Genomic DNA, 23,502 nt, shown 5'->3' with positions numbered 1-23,502 from the left:
CTTAGGCAGTCCCAGCAGCCAGCCAAGAGCTTCCCTTGCTCCCCTGGTTCCTCCCAGTACTGAGCTGTCCATGGTCCTGCTGCTCTTTCACCCAGCCAGGAACGCAGGCTTCTCTCCTCCAGCAGCAGGCAGCAACTGAGCATCTCTAGCCCTGCAGCTCCTTTTATGTGATTCTGCTGGATCCTGATTGGCTGCTTCCTCACAACTACTCCAGGCCACTTGGAGAGCTTCTCTTCTGCTCCTCTCTGGGACAAGGTGTGGCAGAACCCTGAGGCCTCCAGCAGGGGTTCTCTGGGCCTAATCTGTCCCATAACAGATCCCAAAATCAATCTATGGTTAATTAATGAAATGACAGTTTTAAACACTAACTCACTTTACAAAATAAAGGCCTGGTCCAATCAGTGGAAAGACTCTCCTTGACCTCCACGAGCTTGCAGTCAGGCTCTTTGAGCAGCATAGCACTGGTAAAATTATATGATGTTTATCTGTCTGGGATTTTGTGGCTTAGCCTTTTTTTTTGTAGCCTTGAATCCAAGGCTAACGACCAAATAAAGCCAAAGGATCCAGATGACTAACTTCCCAGCCGTTACTGTCAGATCAATTCCCACATTTTGGGTGGGCCTTTCCACCCAAAGAGAAGGCAGGGACCATTTCTCCACTACAGCAGGGAGGCCTTATCTGAGATACAAATTCTCCTCTTCAGTGATGGATGTATGCTCAAAACAATTTGAGAAGTCTTCTCGTTTGAGCAAAGGTTGTCATCCTTCCCCTTGCATCACAATGCAGCATTTTCTCTCTCATGAGGACCGAGCCAAAGTAGAGACAGGCCCAAGCAGAAAACCCAGTTGCAAACACCTCTAACTAGAAAGCTTGGATCAGGTTTTGAACATCATGGCTCAGGTCCATGCCTGGTGCTTCCCTCAGAGAAGTTCTCAGCTTTGTATTAGTTGCTGGCTGAGCTGTCAGACTTGTATCAGCTCCCTACCACTCATCTCCCATTCCTGGTGTTCCCAAGATGAAGGCTTAGTCTTAAGCATCTATCATCTTCTCACCTTCCAACCTCACTTAGGATCAGATCTTGCATCCATGAAAGTCAATTGGTGGGGTCAGGATTTCACCCTAGGACAAAGACCCACTGATGTCTGTAATGCAGGATCAGGCCTTTGTTACACTTTCACTACAGACTTTCTGTTTACAGCCCAAGTGCACAGGAATTCCTTGGGAACAACATAGTCAAGCTTTCTGCCATGGCCTAGGCACCTTGGCACGATGCTGAGATTAACCAAGATGTGCAGCTCTGGTTTGGAAACAGCAACAGACCAAAACCAGGGCTCAGAATACACTGGCCTGCTTCATTTCTCAAAACCAACATTTATACAGAATGCCTATTTGTACAGATTTCATTTATTAAGATCCAATAAGAGATTATAGTATCAGCAACTAAGCAGATATGCAGTCATCCCAGCTTTTGGCTCCTGGCCGGGTGGCAAAGTACTATTTTTTTTTTTTGCTTCTCTACAAAAAAGAGAGCACATAGCTGTCACACTCATTAAAGTGCAACCGGACAGGCTTCCGCCTGAAGGGTATTAAAGATGTGTCCCGATGGCTTATTGCCAGAGTTCAGGTGAACATCCCATTCTAAGCAACAGTCCAAAGCTCTTATGTAGCCAGCTGAGTCTCCTGTTTGTGCTAAGCACATGCAATTGAGATATTCCAATTTACTTGTGCTGTCCTGTCCACCTGGCAGCCTTATGTCTAAATTACTACATTTTCTGTATGTCTCTTGGCTCCCTACATGTGGCAACTCCAGCACTTCTCCAGGACACTCAGTAGCACGGTATCCCTCTTGGTCTGACGAGATTTGGGACTTGAGAAGCTTTCAGAAGTGATCATGTGGGGGCAAAACAAGTAGTCTTACAGCTTATCAACAAATGGCCAAGACCCAGAGGAGAAAATTAAAATCTTGGGAGGACAGAAAAATATAGACGAGAAATATGAATTATTCTGAAGGGCTCTGTCCTTGGCCCACTCCTCTTTGCCCTCTGCATCCTCTCTCTAGGTGATTGTAGCCACCCCCCAGGGCTTTAGCTACCATCTTTAAATCAATCACTCACAAACCAACCTGTCCACTCCTGACTTGTCTCCTTAAATACAACCCCACCTCTCAGCCTCATTTTCCTGACACCTCATTTTGGATGTCTCACCATCAGCTTCAGTCTGGGCCAATCCCTAACCGTCCCTCTCACCATGCCCACAGAAAGCAAGATCTTCAGGGGAAGCAACTGGCAGAGGGGATCTGGGACGAAGCTAACCTCCCCCTCTGGAGGCAGAGGTTTCCTCCTGGAGGAGGTAGCTGACTGCTTCTCAGACCCTCCCACAGCAGTTGGACTGTGGACACCTGCATCAGTTCTGCACATGCATTTAGAAGATGAAGGGTGAATCCTGCTGTCCTCTTCCTGGGCTCAGAGGGCCTATGATGTAACAGAACCAGAGCTGTTCCACAGCCCAGACGGGGAAGGATTTGAGGAATCAATTTAGGCATCAGTACACCATACAACACAGATCCGGAGGGGATTCCTATGCTCCATCCTAAAGGGAGAGGACTTAGAAGTGAGGTTGCTACCACACAGTTCCACAGCCGCTCCCCCCGGGAAGGGGCCAAGACCAGGTAGTGTCCATGAAAGCTACTGCAGCGATAGTAGTAACTCCTGAGGAAGAGCCCAATGGCCCAAGGGGTGGAGCAGCGCTTCCTCCACAGACCTAGCACACAGCCCATTTCCCCAGAGCTGGGGGCAGGATTCGGACCTGAGAGAAGGTGGCTTTGCTTTCCGTTCAGTTACAGCTTTTAAAAAAGAAGTTTTAGGGTTAATGTGACTTTGGCCATTTTCCTTAGGACTTTTGATTTTATTTTTGTGTAGTGTAAAGCTGATCATTCCTGCGCCACGTTTTAATTGGGAGAAGAAGAAAAAAAAAAGACCCTCACTATGCAGGCAGCACCGCTGAGACTAACCAAGGCCCTTTTAGAGCTGTAGTACGAGTACAGCTACAAAGAACCCAATGACCCTGACCACTTTCCTATTTATTTTATATCACACACACACACACATACACACACACACAAATATCATAGATGTATATAGAGTACAAACAAATTCCCCTGCCCCCTACCCCTGGTGGAATACAATGAAACTTCACCTGGCATCATCATCTCGAGCTATTAGAAGGCGCATGTGGCTGGTGGCGGAGGCTGTCCTGAGAATATCCACAGCTCTGTGGGAAGACAAGAATGACTATCAGGTTCAAAAAGAGGACAAGAGAGCAATACTGGGCCACAGTTATGTGGCAGAGGGCTCACACATCAGCATGTCAAACTCAACAGTGAGCCATGTTTTGGGCAAACTTTAATGATGGCTTTTTGGCGAGGGCCACTGGCAGACAGAACATCTCCCAGGCTCCCGATTACCTTGTCTGCCAGCAGAACTGGAGGAAAGGTAAATCACAGCCTGAGTTTCCTCACTGCTGCACTAGCTGGGGACCCTCAAATAATAATAAGGCCAATCTATTAGCAAGTATCTCCTCACTACCGTTTACATTGCAAGCCTTCCTTCCCTTACGCCCAGCCAGAATCAGAGCACCACACATGCAGAGCCCAGGCACAGTCATGAATCAAGCCCACAGAGCATGTGTCTGCTCTCTACTGGTTGGACATAGAGAGAGACTTATCTGTGTGCCATAGGCCCTATGCTACTAAAATCTAATGGGGATTTTCTGTCACCTAAAGTAAAAGGGGCCAGTACTTTCGGAGCAGGAAGATTAGGGTCCTATGCCTGCTATTTTCCAAGTCTCCATGTGGCTGTTTTGGGCAGCATGGTGACAATGAAAAATTCCGAGGCAGCCACAAATTTGCTACACTATTTAAAGAACAACAGGCACCTCTGAAAGTGTAACCCTTCAACCATTCCTCTTAGACATTTGAATTTTCTCATTCATGCATTGTTGGTGTCTGGGTTACGCTGCAACCTCCTTGGAGCACAGAGACATGGGTCAGAATGCGGCCCTCCAGCGGATTCCCCGTGCAGGAGCTGTATTGGGCCCATGAACACAGTGCTACATTGGCTGTTCTCCTGCCTGGCTGCCAGCAGAGGGACATGCTGGGAAATGGGGTTTGAGAGTGGGGGCCTATCACAGACAGGAGAGGGAAGGTCCAGCACACTCAGCACTGTAATAATTCTGGGATGCTAAGTAGCTCATAGTGAGGCATGTAAGGCTACCATAAGGTAAAGCAGCCCTCTGGGCTACCCTGACTTATGCCCAGGGCCACTTCGACTCCTGGAACAGCCCAGAACCAGGAAGCACAAAACTGGTATAAAGAGCCTTTACCTTCCTACATAAAAGGTGCAGCCCAGAATCAGACTTTTGTCTTTTGCTGTGTTTGCATAGTGTCGGGTGCACTGTTATTGCACAGAGAGTCAAAGTAAAAAAATATTGGGGCAATGAAGTTCTCTCCATTTCCTCTGACCTCAGAGAGTGGGTGGGTGGGTTCAGGTTGAGTTTGCATTCTGGATGAAAGTTAAAGTCACTTCCAATACAGTTTGGGGTTCTTTGCTCTATTACAAGGAAGCTTTTCTTAATAGAAGAAGAATTTTATAGGGATGCTGGTCTAGGAAAGAAGTGTTGGATGGATAGCACTGGAACCAGAAGCCCATTGTTTATGTACAGAACACGGACAGCAGCAACACTGCAATGTTCTTCATGCCAACTGTTCCCCAACACACGTTACAGGACTTCATGGAACTGAAATGAATGCATTTGGATATGGTACCTCTCACTCGTGACTCCAATCAAAGAATCGCCATTGACCTCCAAGATCTGGTCTCCTGGCTGCAAGCGTCCTAAACAAAGAAACCAGGAGACATTGAATGGATGGTTAATTCTTCCTGTACTATGCTTTAATTCCCTGGAAGGCATAAGGAAAAATCAAAAAAGGCAGAAGGTTTTGCAGGGATCTAGAATTGTTCCTGTATCTGGAGATGCTAATGATTATACATCTTAGATTAGTTGGGATTGTTAGACACATTGGTTAACTGATCGAAAGACACAATTCTGTTGGGGAAAAAAACAATGTTTCCTTGGGTTCAAAGAGGCCAAATCCTGAGAATTCTGTCCAGTTCCCCCTCCCTCCTTACTCAGGAGAAACTCATTGGAGGTTTGCCTGCGCGAAGAGCGAGCAAAATCGAGCAAGTGTCTCGGGAGGTCTTTCTGGCCTGGAAGCAGCATACGACTAATGAGATCTGATTTTAAACGGAGAATCCTAAAATGGAGAGAATCTGCTGTGTAGCATGGATGTGTCTCTGTGCAGGGGGTGGAATGACATCTAAACACCCTATATAAACACTTTAGAAATAAGAGAGCACATTTGACCTTAGACATGAAAATACTTTGCCAGATCTAGAAGCAGGTTTAGGAAGAAGCATCAGAAACAGGATCAGTATAACTACTTGATGTGAACAAATATAATATCACTACTCAATTTTCCATGGCTTGTAACTCACCATCAGCATAAGCCACGCCCCCTGGTAGGATCCTCTTTACATAAACTCCATATTCTTCTCTTGTCAACTCCTTGATGCCACCGATTACCTTAATACCTAGGAAGAAAAGTCACTCAATTACACAGCAGCTAGCACCAGACATAACTTCCACAGGAAAGTGCTACCATGGGGGTCATGGAGAGTGACAGCTCCAAACACAGCTAACCAACATCACCCCATGCCATGAATACAACCTCCCCTTCACCCCCAGCTTGATTCCACAGATTTCACCAGGGGGATGAAGCCTTTGCTTTATACACAAGACAAATCCAACACAAAGCCACATAAGAGGAACTAATACTTGGGATGATGTTACTTCCCCAGGGTTTGAATAATGCCAGTCAACGTTGGGAAAATACCGCACAAATATGGCAAAATTCACTCAAGTATAAACAGCAAATTCACTCAGATGGCTTCATCAACAGGACGCATGTGGAAATATCTGGGGTGGATGATGCAAGCCAGCTACAGATTACTACGGCAACACCAGAGGAGGAGGAACTGGCTGCGCTGCAGGGAGGAGAGTGACTGTTGGCCACCTTGGGCAGTGGACAGTGCTCCACCCCTGACCCAGGTCCTCTGTCCAAAGTGGTCAAGAACCAGTGTGCTCAACTGGCAACAGAAGGTGAGGAGCAGACCCCAATGGCCGAGGAGGAGGAGGTACTTATTCCCAAGGCTGGGAAGCTCAAGGCCACCACACCTAAGAGGGGGAGATGTAGGGTTCCAGTGGTTGGTGACTCCCTTCTGGATGGAGCCTTACATCTGCCGACCTGACATGATGTCCTGGGAGTGTGCTGCCTGCCTGGAGCCCACATCTGAGACATTATGGAAAGGTTGCCAAGACACATCCATCAGTGTAACCACTACCCCATGCTGCTCATCCATGTGGGTACTAATGATACGGCCAGATATGACACTGAAAGAGATCAGCAGCAACTATAGGGCTCTGCAAGTGAGAGTGAGGGAGTCAGGGGCACAGATTGTGTTCTCGTCCATCCTCCTGGTTGAAGGAAAGGACCCAGGCAGAAACACATGCATTCTGGAGATGAATGCATGGCTGCGCAGATGGGTGTCGATGGGAGACCTTTGGCTTCCTCAACCATGGGATGCTGTTCTGGGAAGGAGGACTCGTGGGAAGAGACAGGGTCCACCTGACCAAGAAGGGGAAGAGCTACCCACAGGTAAGCATAAAAAATGGCGACGTTAACAGAGGGCTAAATGTTGGGAGGGTTTTGTGGGGGAGAGATGGAAAATTACAATAAGGTCATAATAGCAACAAGAGGTAAATCGATGGAGGAATCTGCTTAGATGTCTACACACAAATGCAAGAGTATACCAAATAAACAGGAAGAACTAGAAGTATTAGTATATAAGCTAAATTATTACTTAATTGGCATCACAGAGACTTGTCAGGATAAATTTCATGACTGAAATAATATTGGAATAGAGGTGTATAGCTTGTTCAGGAAGGACAAGTGGGGAGAAAAGAAAGGAGATGTTGCATTAAAGTAAGTATATATATATATACTGGCATTATTCATATATATATACACACTTCTTCTGAGGACCAGAAGAAGGTGAGAGGCAGACCAGTTAAACATCTCTGGGTAAAGATAAAAGGGACAAAAATATAGGTAGACCACTACATGCTTGTGGTCTACTATAGACCACCAGATCAGAAAGAGGAGGTGGATGAAGGACTTCTAGAATAAACACAGAAATATCCAAAACAAGATCTGGTAGTAATGAGTGACTTTAGCTACCCTGACATCTGTTGGAGAAGTAATATGGCAAAACATAAAATTCCAGTAAATTCTTATTGGGGATAACTTCTTATTTCACAAAGTGGAGGAAGTAACTTGGGGGACAGCCATTTTAGACTTGATTCTGCCCAACAGTTAGGAATTGGTTGTGAATCTGAAGGTTGGATGCAATTTGGGTGAAAGTGACCATGAAATGATAAATGTCATGACTCTTAGGATGGTAAGGCACCAAAGTAGCAGAATAAGGAAAACGGACTTCAAAAAAGCAGACTTTAACAGACTCAGAAAACTGGTAGGTAAGGTCCCAAGGGAAGAAATTCTACAGGATAAAGAAGTTCAGGAGAGCTGACAGTTTCTCAATAAGGCATTATTAAAGACAACTACAAACTATCCAGATGTGAAGGAAAGTTAAGAAGAATAGTAAGAGGCCAATATGGCTGTCACTTGAAAATCAAAAAGGAATCCTACCAAAAAGTGGAAACATGGACAAATTGCTAAGGAAGAGGACAAAAGAATAGCGCAAGCATATAGGGACAAAATCAGAAAGGCCAAGACACAAAATGACTTACACCTAGCAAGGAACATAAAAGGCAATAAGAAGAGGTTCTTTAAATACATTAGGAGCAAGAGAAAGACAAAGGGAAGCATAGGTCCTCTACTTACTGGGGAAAAAGAGCTAATAACTGATGTCAAGAAGGCTGAGGAGTTTAATCCCTATTTTATTGATGACCAGATACTCAACAAAATTAATATTAATACGGGGAAAGGAATGCATGCCAAACTAGGGAAAGAACATGTTAAAGAATATTAGATAAGTTAGATATATTCAAGACAGCAGAGCCTGATGAAATTCATCCTCAGGTCCTTAAGGAACTAGCAATTATCCTCACAAACTCAGACAATGGATGAGGTCCCAGAGAACTGGGGAAGGACAAACATAACACCTATCTTTAAAAAGGGAAACAAAGAGGCCCGGAGAATTATAAACCAGTCAGCCTCCCTTTGATACCTGGAGAGATTCTGGAACAAATTATTAAACAATCAATTTGTAAGCACATAGAGGATAATAGAGGTATAAGGAATAGCCAGCACAGATTTATCAAGAACAAATCATGCCAAACCAACCTTATTTCTTTGTTTAACAGGGTTATTGGGGACGGGGGGGGGAATAGCAGTAGATGTGATATATCTTGATGTTAGTAAGGCTTTTGACACAGTCCCACATGACATCCTCATAAGCAAACTAGGGAAATGTGGTCTAGCTGAAGTTACTATAAGGTGGTTGCACAACTGGTTGAAAGATGGTACTCAAAGAGTAGTTATCCATGCTTTGCTATCAAACTGGGAGAGTGTATCTAATGGGCCCCACGGGATCTGTCCTGGGTCTGGTACTCTTCAATATTTTCATTGATGACTTGGATAACGGAGTGGAGAGTAATGACATCAAGCTGGAAGGGATTGCAAGCATTTCGGAGGACAGAATTAAAATTCAAAGTGACCGTGACACATTAAAGAATTGGTCTGAAATCAACAAGATGAAATTCAATAAGGAAACGCACAACTACAAAATGGGGAAGAACTGCTTAGGTGGTAGTACTGGTGAAGAGGATCTGGGGGTTACAATGGATCACAAATTGAATGCAAGTTGACAATGTAGTGCAGTTGCAAAAACAAACTGATCTCATTCTGAGTTGTATTAACAGGAGTGCTGAATGCAAGACACAGGAGGTAGCTGTCCCGCTCCAATTAGGCACTGATGAAGCCTCAGCTGCAGTACTGTCTCCAATTCTGGGTGCTAGACATTAGGTAAGATGTGGATAAATTGGAGAGTCCAGAGGAGAGCAACAAATAATAACAGGTTTAGAAAACCTGACCTCAGAGGAAAGGTTAAAAAAACTGGGCATGTTTAGTCTTGAGAAAGGACGACTGAGTGGGGACCGGACAATAGTCTTCAAATACATTAAGGGCTGTTACAAAGCAACTGTGATCAATGGTTCTCCATGTCCACTGAAGGTAGGACAAGACGTAATGGGCTTAATCTGCAGCAAGGGAGATTTTGGTAGGATATTAGGAAAAACTTTAAGGCTAATTAAGCACCGTAACAGGCTTTCACCTAAGGGTTGTTGTGGAATCCCCATCACAGGAGGTTTTTAAGAACAGGCTGGACAAACACCTCACGGAGTGTCTAGGTTTACCTGGTCCTGCCTCAGCACATGGGGTCTGAACTTCACCTCTCAAGTTCCTTCCAGCCCTGCTTTTCTATGATTCTATGGCATTCACCATCCCTTTCATTTGCTTTCCCCAGCCAAAACAGCATGGGAGCAATGTCTGATTTGTAGAAATGCTTGGGGAAAGGGAATGCCTTCCAAACATGTAGTCTGCACAGCTGCAAGGTTGGTGGACCCATCCTGTAAACTGACTAGGTTTGGGAATCATGCAGTGAGGAGCAGAAACAAAAGTATATGACCTGGGTGCCCAATGACACAGCATGAACCACAACTTATAAATAATGCACATGCAAATCAGTTGCCACGGAGTAGAGTATCCAAGGAAACTATAGCTCAGGAATGTCTCCAGAGACCTCCCCATCAAATCATTTCAACATTTCAACTAGACAAATTCAGCCAAATCAAATTGTGCTGATGGATAAATCCCTAACACCCAGCTCCAATGTCTCTGATCAGACTATGAGAGCTGTATCATGGGACCATTATTGTGGACAGACACATCTTCAGCCCCTGAGAGAGAGAGAGAGAGATCTTCAGCTTTTCCCACAATCCAATCAAGCACTAGACTTAACACAGGGAACAGAAATGTCGCTGCTAACATACGCGGCTCGGCACATGTTGCATGGCACCATCTAGTGGCTGAGTCACAGAGGGTTAGGAAGCTACCACTGCCTCCAGAGATACTTTGGAAGAAGCAGTAGAGGCTCCAGCTTTTAGATGGAGCTTTTGTGACATGGGCAGAGCAGATCAGAGATAGGAGCCAGAATGCTGAGCACATGAGTATTTCACAACCCTGAACAACAGTGCCACAGAAGAGTCCTAGATTTTCATTTTGAAAAGATGGGAACATTGCATTTAGGATTCTAGCAATATTAACGGATTAAAGCTGGTGTCCTGTCAGTGCCATGGAGAACTCCAAGGCAGTGGGGTTTCATACAGCAGCACCCTAATAACTCCAGCCAGCAGGTCTCTTTCCTCATTGCACCAACCTGTGTATGCCAGTTAAGATCATATGATCTAAAGCAAGCCATGCCCTCTCAGTGTCAGCTGAGCTTTCAGTGCATGAACTTCCTCAGTAAGTTCCTCCAGACCACCATGGGAATTTCTTGGTGGGGAAAGGATCCACTTGGCTTCCAGCCCCTTTATACCACTGGAGTCATACACAGGAGCAAGACCATAGTCCAGAATCAGGACCAAATATTCCTACATAGCATTTGAGAGATTTCTGTGTATGAAGAGCAGAGGAAGAGCATCCCCTGCTTTAAGGCTTCTTTCCTAAGGGACTACCACAACACATTTCTGCCTCTGAATGTGGCATAGCTGATGTTATTTTAATGCAGGGGGTTTTATGGTGCTTACACACAGCAATGCCGAACTACATAAGCTGCTTGGCAGGAAAAGGCAGAGGAGACTGATTTGTCATGGGCTCATTAAATCCCGATTCTAGGGCTCTGGACAGTGGGATTAAGAATGCTGGCTTTAATTAACAAATCTTCCCAGAGATCCACTGCTGATCAGACATTTGACTGCTCTGAATCCAAGGCGGAATGAGGATATTCAGAAGGCAGAATACAAGCCAAAGAATGCTCAGTCCCACATCCCCAACATGGGATGCTGTAGCGCCACTGGAAAAGCAACCTCCCAGGTTCTTTATGCCCCGTGGCTTCCTCCTCAAACAGCTCTGAAAAATCCTAATCAATAGGACAGCTTTTAGAAATCAATAGTTTTACTGAGCAGCCTCTGGGGGAGATCCATCACCTTAATGCCATGCTAAGGGATCTAGATGGAGGTCTGCAAAGCCAACAAAGAGATTTAGCAACACTACTTCCCTTCATTACAATTAATGGGAGTTGTGTGGCTGAATTTCCTCATCAGCAATAAACATCTCAACATACTGTGGCCTTGTTTAGATTTCTGCACGCACCTACCTGCCTATTCATTCCGGATGCCCGAGACATCAAATTCCCCTCACCAGAGCTAAACTGCAGCCATTCCACCCATCCCAGGAGACCTGCAGCCAGCAAGCCAGGCACACTAAAGGTAGGAACAATTCTCCTCCTCTATCGATTAATCACCCTTAGGATTCTCACCCTTTTCCAAACGATCAGGTGACGAGATGAACTGATGGCCATTGGATGGGGGCTATTCTGGACCCAGGGCAGAGAGAGTTCCAAAGTCAAAGGGTTCTCACAGAGAAAGCCGTGCTAATAGTTTCTTCTTGTTTATAGTCTGAGCTCCTCCACTGGTCTCGGATGTGGCTTCTGAAGCAGGCAGGTCATCACAGTTTAAAACTCTGGCTTCATAGTTTAGAACTAGAGCCGGTCAGAATTTTTTCCATATTATTATATTTGTTTGACCAGAACAATTTTTTTTTCCATATCATTATATTTGTTTGACCAAAACAAAAATCTTTGCAAAAATGTCCATTTTGGTTGACGTTTTCCTCAAAAAAACAGAAACTTTTTAGGAACATATTTAAGTTCTCGAAAATCAACCTTTTTTTAACAGAAAAGTTTTTGAAAACCAACGATTTTTCTGTTTTCAATTTTTTCCATCAAAAAAATGAAGAACATTCACAGGCATTTCTTTTTAAATGATTTTTTTCTAAAAGTTTCCCATGGAAAATAACTTGCATTTTTCAACCAGCTCGAGTTACAACCAGCACCTTACACTTCACCCAGAAACCCACTGGCAAACAGCGAGGCTTCTGGAACGCCAGGTGACGTGCCCACAGTGAGATGCCCGCTCAACAAGCAAGCTGCCTTTTCTGGTTCTGAATGTCTTTCAAGGTGCAACTCCTCAACAACAAAGGTATGGATGTGTCACTTGATCCTTATGCACAGAGAATGGTCACAGCCTTCTGGCCATATGTAAAACTTAGGCAGCTGACCTCTCCCTGATCTTCTAGGGGCCAACCTGAGCCTGAGAAGAAGCCAGAATTTACCAATGTACATTGCCAAAGAGCCACAGGAATACATCAGCAGCCTCCCACCCCCCCGCATCAGCTCCCAGCGCCTCCCGCCCACCAGCAGCTCCGTGGATCACTGCTCCCCGCTCTCTCCCTCCCTGCACCTCCCGAATGCTGTTTTGTGGTGTGCAGAAGGCTCTGCGGGGGGAGGAGTGAGGGTATGGCAGGCTCAGGGGAGGGGGTGGAGTGGGGGCAAGGCCTGTGGCAGAGCCAGGGGTTGAGCAGTGAGCTGCCCCTCCCCCCCCGGCACATTGGAAAGTTGGCACCTGTAGCTCCAGCCCAGAGTCAGTGCCTATACAAGGAGCCGCATATTAACTTCTGAAGAGCCGCATGTGGCTTCTGAGCCACAGGCTGGCCACTCCTGTTCTAGGGAGTCCAACCAGACTCCTTCATTGGGAACCTGAGCAAACCTCGCCCCCATTAGCGGGTCTAGTTTCAATTGAACCTGTGATGCTTTCTCGGGTTACCCAGGACTGAGAGTCACCTGGCTACCCCCTACCTCCAGCGAGACAGACCTTGCTGGTGCTTACTTGAGTGCCAGCTCCCTGACAATAGCAGCCCATCACCCACCCAAACAATCTCCTCAGCCCCCACTTGACTTTGTAGTTTATCAGTAAGTGCACCCCAGTCCCAGCGCCCCTTTGAAGCGTTCCCTGTGATATCCAGCTCCCGTCACAAAACAAAATCCATACATGGTTTCTAAAGACAAACAACTTCAACCCGCTGTGACACTGCACCCCATATTCTTCATAATGATATTATTATGATATGGTTATAGCAAAATTATGATGCATTTTATGCAAGATAAGTCATGTGAGGGATCATTGGAAAAGTTATGATTTGCTGAATACGATTATCCTATTTGTATGCATGAATCACTTTGTATCTGAAGTTATGAATATTGAGGATGTATCTGTATTTCAAATGTAGTTACACCTGGGTAATGCCCACTAGACACGATGCTTTCAGTCTAGACAGCTGGTTGGGAAGGGCCTATTCAGGGAAATGTGCTATTAGGGAGAACAATAGGAGAAGCTTATCTCACACCTGGTGAGCCTTCCTGAGAACACTACAGACAGCCTGTGAGTGATGGCTGCTATGATTCTACAAGGACATGTGACCAGGCCACATGATGCTGGACTCCATCTTGGGATGTCAGTATTTTTCCACAGACTGGTCTGGGAATCAAGCTTTGGAACAGAGGGTCCCCGTCATATGCAAAAGCTATATAAGGTGGGGAGTGACATCATCTGTGGTTCTTCACTCCTCACACAAGACAACTCCTGGAAACACCTGAGGAATAAAGACTGAACTGGGGGAAGTGCTGGACCCAGGCTAAAGGGATTTCTAGCCTGTGTATGAAACACCAGGAGAGTCCAAGCTGTAAAGCAAGTGCAGCTTGTCCCTTAAGAATCCTTAGCCTGCTTGTATCATTTCTCAGGGTGAGACTCTCCTAATTCATATCCAATCTATCTAGTATATTAAGCATAGTTTGTGTTTTTTTGTTTATTTGCTAGGTAATCTGCTTTGATCTGTTTACTGGGTCTTATAATCACTTAAGTTTATTAACTACAAAAGATGGATTTTGTTTTAGTCGAAATCAGTGAGTTTTGACTGGAGTGCTTGGTGAAAATCTCTGCTTGGTTACCACATGCGTGCATTGTTCTCTCCACATTGAGGGAGAGGCGGACTGGATATTAAACCCATATACTGGCCAGATTTGACCAGGGCAGGACAGTACTGCTCTGGGGTCCCGGGCTGGGAAGCTGGTGGTTAGAGAGCCTGTGTGTAACTGCAGCTGGGTGTGTCCCTACCTGTGTGAATGCTGGTGAAAGTGCAGGCTGGAGGGTTTTGCAGCTTGTCACAGCAGTACAGTGTGAGAGGGAGCCCAGGCTGGTGTGTCAGGGGGCTCAGTGGTACCCCAGTTCCAGGTGGCACCCATCATACTAACCATCAGTCTAAAAGCTCTCTCATCTCACCTACGTGCCCTGTACAGTACTTCTACCCAGTGCAGCTGGGGATCCTATTTTCATGAATGTAATCTCACTGCCCAATCACTTCCTCAGGTGCAGGATGAAGAGGTGTCCTTTTGCCTTCTCCTTATATCCCCCAAAACTCACAATTGGTCCCCAGCATCAGGATGACCCCTAAAGTTAATTCCCTGGTGGTCTGACTTCACATCCTCATGTTGACTTCGTATGCAAACAGGGCTATCATTGGGCTGGCTCACAAAGCTTCGTGTGAACCGAGGTGGACAAGGGAATATACATCCATTGTCTGGCCGAAACCGGTTTGCCAACCCTGCCTTGAGCCAGACTTTAGGAACATATTTTCACTGTACATATAACTTTTTACATAGTATCTGACTGGACACAACAATATTAATGATCAGCATGACTCTGGCTTTCATTGAAAATCTTCCATGACATCATTTATGGATAGATACCATGAAAGCAGGGTACTAGGAGAAGAGCGTTTGTCAGGCCTGTTAGGAGTTATGTTACAGAGCAGTGAACCCTTCTCCAGTTGGCACTGAGGGGTTCTTAGGGTCACAGAACCTCAGACCTTAACCCATCTCACCCCGACTCTGAGCGATGGCACTGGCCACCTTGGCTGGGCTGGAGGAACTGGAGACCCAGAACTGAGACAGCAGCATATTGAAGACACCGCAGCCCAGGTTCCCTCCCCAGCCTCCAAATGGCCCCACAAACAAGAGCAGTGGCAAAATGAACCTAGGTGGCATGCCCCATGGGAGGGCCCTGAGGGATGGGGAGCCATTGCCCAACACCCTCTGAGGACAGTCAGCCAGAAATGAACAACGCCAATTGATTCCAAAGCAGCCACAGGAACCTATTGATGGCTGCTGCTGCATGCGTGTGTTGGGGAGAGGGACTGGAGCTGGGGGCTGAGGGACCACACACAGGAGCAGCAATTACTACACACTCCAGAAGTGTGTGGTGTGTGCGGCCAGCCAGTGCAGATGGGAGGTTAATAATAATATATGCCTGCAGGCTGGCTGTTATCAGTGCTTTATGAAGGGAGGGAGGGATTCGTGTCCCCATTTTACAAATGGAGAGCATGAAGCATGGTGAGTCACTGGGGAATCATGCCCTTGGTTTGACCCCTTGGGGTTGGGTAGTGCTGCTTGTGGAGCTATGGTTCTCCCCCTCTGAATTCAGAAACTGTTAAATTGTGAGATGCTGGCTGCTCCCTGAGTTTGTATAAGTGCCTCTTTGTCCCATTCCACCCCCACCCCAACCTCACACACCCCCATCATGCACAAAAGAAGCCAAGAAAAGGCTCTAAGGGACAGATCCTTGGTGGGTGTCAATTGTCATCGTTCCATGGACTTCCTTTGCCCCTAGTACACTGATATATATAATACGCCACAACAGCAGGAAGATGCCTGACATCCTGTCAGATGCCCCTGTTTTCTGATGGACCAAGAGAGCTGGATCTGGGTTTTGTAAAAACTCATCAGTTATGGTTCAATTTTACAAAACCAAACTCAACAGCAGGGATGGTCCAGATTCAGGTCCCATTTTATCAGCTGTTTGTGCCTGGCTCGTCCTTCTCTCCAGAGATGCAAGGCAACCACACTCCCAGAACACCCACTTCCTGCCACGCCAGCTACATTAAGTTAGCCAGCTAAAACACTGATTTATAGCTAACCAATGAACTCCATACTTCATCACGCTACACAGTGGCCCCACTGAGTGACTTTGTCATTCTACTGATGTTACTTAGAGAAACCAGAACAAGAGAAAAAACTTTCTTGAAATGCTTTAATTGCCCTCCTTTTAAAATTTTGAAGTTTAAAACATTGACCAGTTCTCATAAAAACAAGAAAAAAATGGTGAAAATTTCACTGAAATCTAAACATTTCAACCCAACTCTAACATTACCCTGTCTTTCCTCCAGTGCACCCATCCCTAGCATCTTACTACCCTTTGCTCCTTACATCATGTCTGACATTCGTTTGTAAGCTTCCTTAAGGCAGGGATTGTGTCTTTGTGTATATCACAAGCCCTAGCACACTAGAGCACCATAAAACAATCTAATCTCAACCCCTGAAGTCCAGAGGCACAGATATAATGTTACATACCTGACCCATCTGGAAAATGTGAAGTGGAGTGATGATAGCGGAGCTATCTTGAACCCCCAGCAAAACAAAAACAGCATAAATTATGACCTAGCTGCCTTACCATCTTGCTGAAGTAGGCACTTGTAAATAACACTTCTAATTAATTAATTGGAGATTATCTGCCCTAGCCCAGAGATTATTTTAAATCACTTACCTTCTTTGCTTTGCCCAGTGAGATGGCCAAGAGTATTTTCAAAGTTCCAAGAAATAACTACATTTAGAAAGCTAACGTGCAGGATGTGTGTGTCAGTCTGAGCCGTATCGCTGTGGAGACAGATCCATGGCAGCAAAGTGTGGAGCACCAGGGCTAGATGAACACCATGGGCTTGACTCCCTGCACTGGCACACTGGGCGCAGTGTGCACAGACCCTTGTGTGCAGCTGGTTACAGCTGTACCCCCAGGGGAACATGCCCTGAAGGATGGCAGGAGGTGTCTGGTCCACCATCATCCCCAAGACGCCCAGCCAAGGGAGAGTGGTGGGACTCCAGAGGAGTCCTGCCATTGGAAGATGCCTAAAAAATGTGCTGAGTCTACACATCTCCTAAGATCGTTGCCCACTCCTCCTCAGAGGCCACTGCTGCCTACTCTTGGAGAGACAATCGCCAGCTGTGGGCCCCCTGTGGTGCAGAGGGTGCCCTACAGTACTGGCTTCACCCAGTGCTTCATTTGTAATGAAAGAGGTGCCAGGGCTCAAGCAATTTTTTTACTTTCATAACTGACGCAGCAAGCCAACGTTGCCAGGGCTATGAACTGCCAGGCCTAGAGACGCCGGGGCTCAGCCCTGGCACAAATTAAGCACTGGCTCCACCACTCGGTGGACTTTGCACTGCCAGGGGGCCCACAGTTCAGTTGTCCCTGCAGAAACTCACATGGGTCAGGGCTGAAGGCAGCCCAAGACTGGATTCAGAGGAAGGAAGCACCTTCAGGGCAGGGACCTCGAGGATGGAGCAACATTAGGAAGCTCAGGATTAAATAAATGCAGTGAATTAATTCCTCTCCCACACTAGCAATGGGGATCTACTGGAAGAAGAATGGAATGCCTGTCTGCATAACGTGAAAGGAGGAAACCAAGAGATCCTTCACTCTGATTGGTCATTTTGCCTTTAGGTCAACATACACCTCACTCTGACTTCCACAGGGGCCACAGACATGCACCCCAAGCAGTATTTGGGTCTCTGAGTGCTGCCCAGGCATAATGAAGCCACGTGAGGGCAAAAGTACACCGGTGGGAGTGTGTGTGTGCACAAAGGTTAGTTTATTTTAGGACACTGTGACCCACTTCAATTTCTCATTAAATGTCTATGAAGGATGTGAGCCTCTTGTCCTTGCACACAGTTCCCCCCACAGTCAGGAGCACTTAGAGACCATGGTTAGAAATGTTGACAAACCTCTTTGCTGAGGAAAGGGTGTGCTGGTCTCTTCCAGTTTTCTTACTAACTAGAAACAGAAAGACCTCAGTTTCTTTTATTAGTTTTTGTTAAGCATTAACAGTGTGTTGAGCACTATGCGAGACCCAGCAATGGGAGAGTGCAGGGAACATTTCTTTAATATGTTTTTTTCCCCTTTGGTCTGGGTTCGTATCAGCACAATTCATAGAAGACATGAGTTTCTACAACAGCAGTATTGTTAACTCTAGCCATTGTATTGTTTCCCTCTCCATAATAGGTGTTTTTCATAAGATACCATCTTCTGGAGCCAAATAATTACATGAGAATCTCAGCTTTTAAACTAAAGTTTCTAGCCCTCCCAATTGTGTAGAAAAGCTTAAAAGGTTCAAAAACAAAAAAAAGATGAATAAAAATGATTTTTGAGAACCTCATTATTTTTAAGCAGGTATCATGATTGTGGGCACAGCTAGGGATTGTTCAACACTTGGGGCTGGCAATACAACACACAGAACACCAGATAAACCTCAGGTTGAAATTCACTTCCTCCCCACACCGCACAAAGCCTGAGTGAGTGGGCTTACTGCAGCAAACTCGGAGGTAGTCGACAAGATGGGATACAGTTCCCGAGTCCCTCTCTGGCTGTCGGAATAGCGAGGTGGCTGGAATAGCGCCCCTAACCGTTACAGATCCTCTACGAGGCACTTTGTCACCACTTGACGCCACATGCCACTGCTCTGTCCCAAAACCCCCTTCAGTGCTGGGACATGTGCACAGCCCAGCTCTGTGTCTAGGGGCTACAAACTGCCAAGTCCCCCCATACAGACACCTGTGTTCTGCTGTTGCTTTCCCCTTCCTGCCTAGCAGAAAAATGGTTATCCTATGTTGACAGCCTCAGGTAGCCTCCTCCAGGACTTGCAGACCTTTCTCCTGAACGTCTAAGGGGACACAATTTCTTTTCCATCAAGACCAAGTGCTGTGATTAACAGGCTCCGAGAGGACAATTCTGTCTCCTCTGAGTATCTAGAGCTTTGAGGTCTCGTTATGTGGCACTTAGACTTATACTGCTGATGACACCAACAGTCACCCACGCATCTTTCTACACAGTATCAGCTAGAAATACAACAGGGAGAAATTATACAAAATAGGGGACAGAAATAAGGTAAAATTATATAACTGCTGAGAATTACAACTATAGTGTCACACACACACACACACACACAATGTACACACAGGTGTATTGGAGGACTGCAGATTCTAGCTGTTCCTCTGTTTAGATACTGAAAGAAAAAACCTGTAATCACTCATTTCTCCTTTGTGTCCATGAATCAATTGTAATAATGGTTTAATATAGCCAGAGTATCTACAAATCCTCCTTTATCCCCAAAAATGTCAGTAGAAAATCCAATCTGGTTATTAAAATCAGTGACTACTCACAGTATTAGTCTCAGACACATTCAAACTTTGATAGGGGAAAACACTGACTTTAACTCCAATATTGGCAAACAAAACAACCTCCTCCCCTGACCTCCCCCAAAGCCACCCACTCCCCCCATGCGCTCTGCCTACACACACACACTTAAGAATCAGAACCAAAGCAGTGCAACGGGCCATGTCTGTGTCTCACACTCGAAAGGTCTAGTCCCTGCATGCTGTCCCTAATTTGGGTAGTAAGAGACTTAAGATTTTTCCACAGTGATGTGCAGCTACTTCTAATGCAGCAGAAATTGCACCAGCTGCAGACTCGGACCACCTCTGGGGAAGAGTCTCCTGTTACGTACAGAAACAAACCTAAAGGGCTAAATTGTGACACAGCTCAAGCCCTATTTCTACTCTTGGATAAGCATTTTACAACAATAGGATCCTTTTGCGCTGGTGTGGCTTAACAGTCAGGCTGTTCAACTGCTCACCTGCCCTAGTGCCCCATTTGTGGGGGCAGGTGCAAAGGATGTGGCACGCATGATGGAATGGAAATTACAGGGCTGAATGTGGCCAAGGACAAAACAGGCAGGTGGGAAACCTGACACCAAAGATGGACAAGCAAGAAACCATCTGAGCTGCTGAGCATAGAAAGAAGTAGTATGGAGGAGCTACTGGAGAAGGGGGCGATGTCTTGGGTGACTGGCTGAGCTGGATAGTTATATGCACTGTGAGGGGAAGATAGCCGCAAAGATGAAGGACTGTGGTCCTGAACTTGCCCTGATGAAATCACTGGCAAAACTCCTATTTATTATTATTATTACTACTACAATGGCAAAGACAGGTACAAAGGGCTTTGCCACAGAAATCAGCTGAGGAACAGCAAGAGAGTGCCACTGATTTCAGAGGGAGCAGGCCCCAGTGACCAGAAATGGGAGCAGGACATAACCCAGACAGACATGAGGAGGGGGACAAGGCCAGGCTACAGAGAAGTGGGTGGGGAGGAGACTGCACATTTACCCTGAACTCTAAGGGGGGAGTACTCACCCCCTAGGGCTCTAAACAGAGACGGAGACTGAGTCCACTCTCATCTCTCTCCTCTTTCCCATCCCAGCTCCCAAGACTCCCTCTCTGCTGAACAACGGGCCATCCACTAGCTTAAGCCCTTCTCTGACCTGCTTGCTCAGCACTGTAGGGCGCTCGTCACTACCACACAAGCAGCCGTAGGCTGCCAGCCCACCACCACTCACCCTACCTGGGGTCCAGGCCAGCCTCTCCCCACTTACCCCATGGGCAGGGGCATGTGCAGGAATAACATTTTGATGGCTTTTGGAGAGGCATGTTCTCTGCTCCACCACAGCCCTGGGGCCAGAGGAGCTCATCTCCCTGCTGCAGCACTGGGGCTGGAGTTCTGTGCCCCACCGATTACTGCTTCCCCCTCCTTGTGCAAGCCCCTGCCCACAGGTGTCTGCAGTTCCCACCAGCCCCCTGTTGCTTTCCAGCAGATGGAAAGGCACAGGCGCCTGTGGCAAAGAGGATGGAGCGCAGCAAGAGAGAGCCAGCGAGAAGGTGATACCCAACATGGGAGGCAGATCCAGGACTCACTCCAAACCTAGGTCTCTCTCTCAGAACTGCATCTCCTCCTTGCCACAGTGCCTCCAGAAGCCATGGCCAGACATGGAGATGGACCAGCCTTTAGGATTACATCATGTTAGATGTGATGGAAGGGTTGAATAGGGAATACGCCACATTGACTAGAAGCTGAATTTTACATTGTGAGCTCTTTAGGGCAGAGACCCTCTTTTTGTTCTCTGTTTGTACAGCCCCTAGCACAACAGAGTCCTGGCCTGGCTACTAAGCTCTAGTGCAGTACAAATAAATAGTAATAATAAGGGTGGGTTATTTAGGTTTCTTCTCAGAATTTTCCCCATCAGATCAGAATATCTTCCTCAAAGTCATTCCAATCCAGCAACTAAATGAGTATCAGCACTTTAAATACAGTTCCTTGCACAAAAGGACAGTGCCGAGGTGAGCATGTGCATACGCATTATGAAGATTTGCATTATCCTGTCAATCACGTCTCGCTCCAAGCATCTATTAATCATGTTTATCGATACAATAGCGACTAGGAAGCAACCAAGATTGGGGACTCATTGTGTGAACATATCTATGGGGCCAATATGGTGGTAAAAATTATTATGCGAGTTCTTAGGAAGCGAGTCAGTGTGTTAACGCAATAGTGACGGCTCACAGTTTAATGTCTCAGCTATTTCACATAGAGGGAAAAGGAGAGAGTAAGAAACCCACTGCCAAAATACCAATCAGGAGTAAGCCATTAATAGAGGGCCTCTTGCTCCAGGTTCTGTTCCAAGGAGAAGACACTCAGGTTCTATGCATGTGCAGGGCTGAGCATGAGGTGGGGGCGGGGGAAAGAGTATCCTCAACCACCACACACTATTTTGGCCATTTAAAAGCAGGAAAATGCCAACTGAAGCTTTTCACAAGATGGGGAGAGAGAGCGAGAACCACCACAATGGCACCCAAACTGAGAACTCGCCGTCCAGAGCAAGAATTTTGTTGGCTAGTGATGTGTAAAGATTCGCTCACTTGACCTCAAGGCACTGCACCAACTTTGGTGATTTTATCACCAATCTCATGATATTTGAAGATTTTCTTAACGCCCCAGCTCCTGGATTCAAGTGATTGCAAAAAAATCTCAGTTTTCATTTAAAACAACAGTAAATATCTAGTCCTCATGGTTGCAGAGGGACTCTTGAGAATGTGAAGCAATTTAACCCTATGGTTCCAAAACCAGGAGATAAACCTATCATGATGTTTATTATTATTTAAATCATGATTTTTAGGCCAATCTCCTGATTTGGGGGGGGGGGGGGGCTTGATTCATGATTTTTGAATGCTTGTGGTTGGCAATAGTGACAATATAACCACTCATGCATAAAGTTAAGCATGCTCATAAATCTTTGCAAGATCAGGGCTTAAGTTATAAGCTTATGCAAACAGGTGTTTAAATGGAACTGATGTTAAAACCTTAAAGGGATAGTCAATTTAAAAATCATAAATTGTGAACAAATGTTTGTTTGACCTAGAGTGTGCTATTAATAACAGCTTCTAGAAAGAAAAGAATTTTTAAATTCTGGTTTACATGTCACTGTATATGAGCTTAGTCAATTTTGCATTTCCTTGGATTGAACAAGGATAGTCAATGGCAATCATTTCCCTTTTATTTACTATCCATTTCACTTTCAGGTTCTTAGTGCAGCTATGTTTGGGTGTTAAATGCTAAATTAAAAGCCAACTGTGTAGATGAGAGGGCATTTTTTGTAAATTGTGGAAACATTTCTATTATCCTTTTAGGTTTTAGAAAGAAAGACTTATTTTAACCCAACTTATATTTGGGACCAAAATTAAATTGACAGCGCCCCTTTAATTTGATAGCATCAGTGTCCCAGTATAATGCTTATTAAGTAATACTTAGGGCCTATTTTGGATCTCTTTAATCTTTCTTTTCTGGCAAAGGTCCTGGACTTGGTACGGGTGTCCTCAATGGTTTCTCTTTCACAGAGTAAAGGTTTATGGAGGAAATTCCAGGTCAGGGTAGAGCTTAGAATGACCCAGAGAGCATTTGTGTGAGGTTCTTTACAGTATATTTCAAAATTCAGACCCTGGACTTGTTCTTTTGCACCAAACCCTGTTCCCTCCAGTGCCACTGAAAAAAATCCTCAGGCCTATAATCCCACAGTGCTCCTGGATCTCCATCTCCACTATGGGTCAAGGGGTCCCTAGATAAGCTGTTTGTTTAGTCTAGCAGTCACGCTCCCCTGTGGCTTTCAGTGACGCTCAACGACTAGGTGCCAAATAGACACTGAGGTCTATTGGATCAGGCACCAAACAAACAACAGACTTGGTTTCAAGCCCTTGCCCTGCCACATCTGCTACGTGACCTTGGGCAAAGTCAGTTGTTGTGCTCCAGTTCCCCAATTTG

The 23,502-nt window shown here is 45.8% G+C and overlaps 1 protein-coding gene across 5 annotated transcripts in view; it reads right to left on the bottom strand.

Moving 5' to 3' along the window:
* LOC123343656 (syntaxin-binding protein 4-like) overlaps positions 1 to 23,502 on the bottom strand; it is a 158,279-nt gene that overhangs the window by 53,287 nt on the left and 81,490 nt on the right. For all 5 annotated transcript variants that reach the window (XM_044978889.1, XM_044978887.1, XM_044978890.1 and 2 more), the window contains exons 3-5: positions 5,553 to 5,648; positions 4,823 to 4,892; positions 3,196 to 3,270 (exon numbers count right to left, since the gene is read on the bottom strand). In XM_044978889.1, the coding sequence (XP_044834824.1) occupies positions 3,196 to 3,270; positions 4,823 to 4,892; positions 5,553 to 5,648 (241 nt within the window). The remainder of the gene's footprint in view (positions 1 to 3,195; positions 3,271 to 4,822; positions 4,893 to 5,552; positions 5,649 to 23,502) is intronic.

The sequence above is a fragment of the Mauremys mutica genome, chromosome 11 (assembly GCF_020497125.1).
Source record: "Mauremys mutica isolate MM-2020 ecotype Southern chromosome 11, ASM2049712v1, whole genome shotgun sequence".
Lineage (NCBI taxonomy): Eukaryota > Metazoa > Chordata > Testudines > Geoemydidae > Mauremys > Mauremys mutica.
The sequence above is the reverse complement of the archived record's forward strand: the minus strand, read 5'-3'. Positions and strand labels throughout refer to the sequence as shown.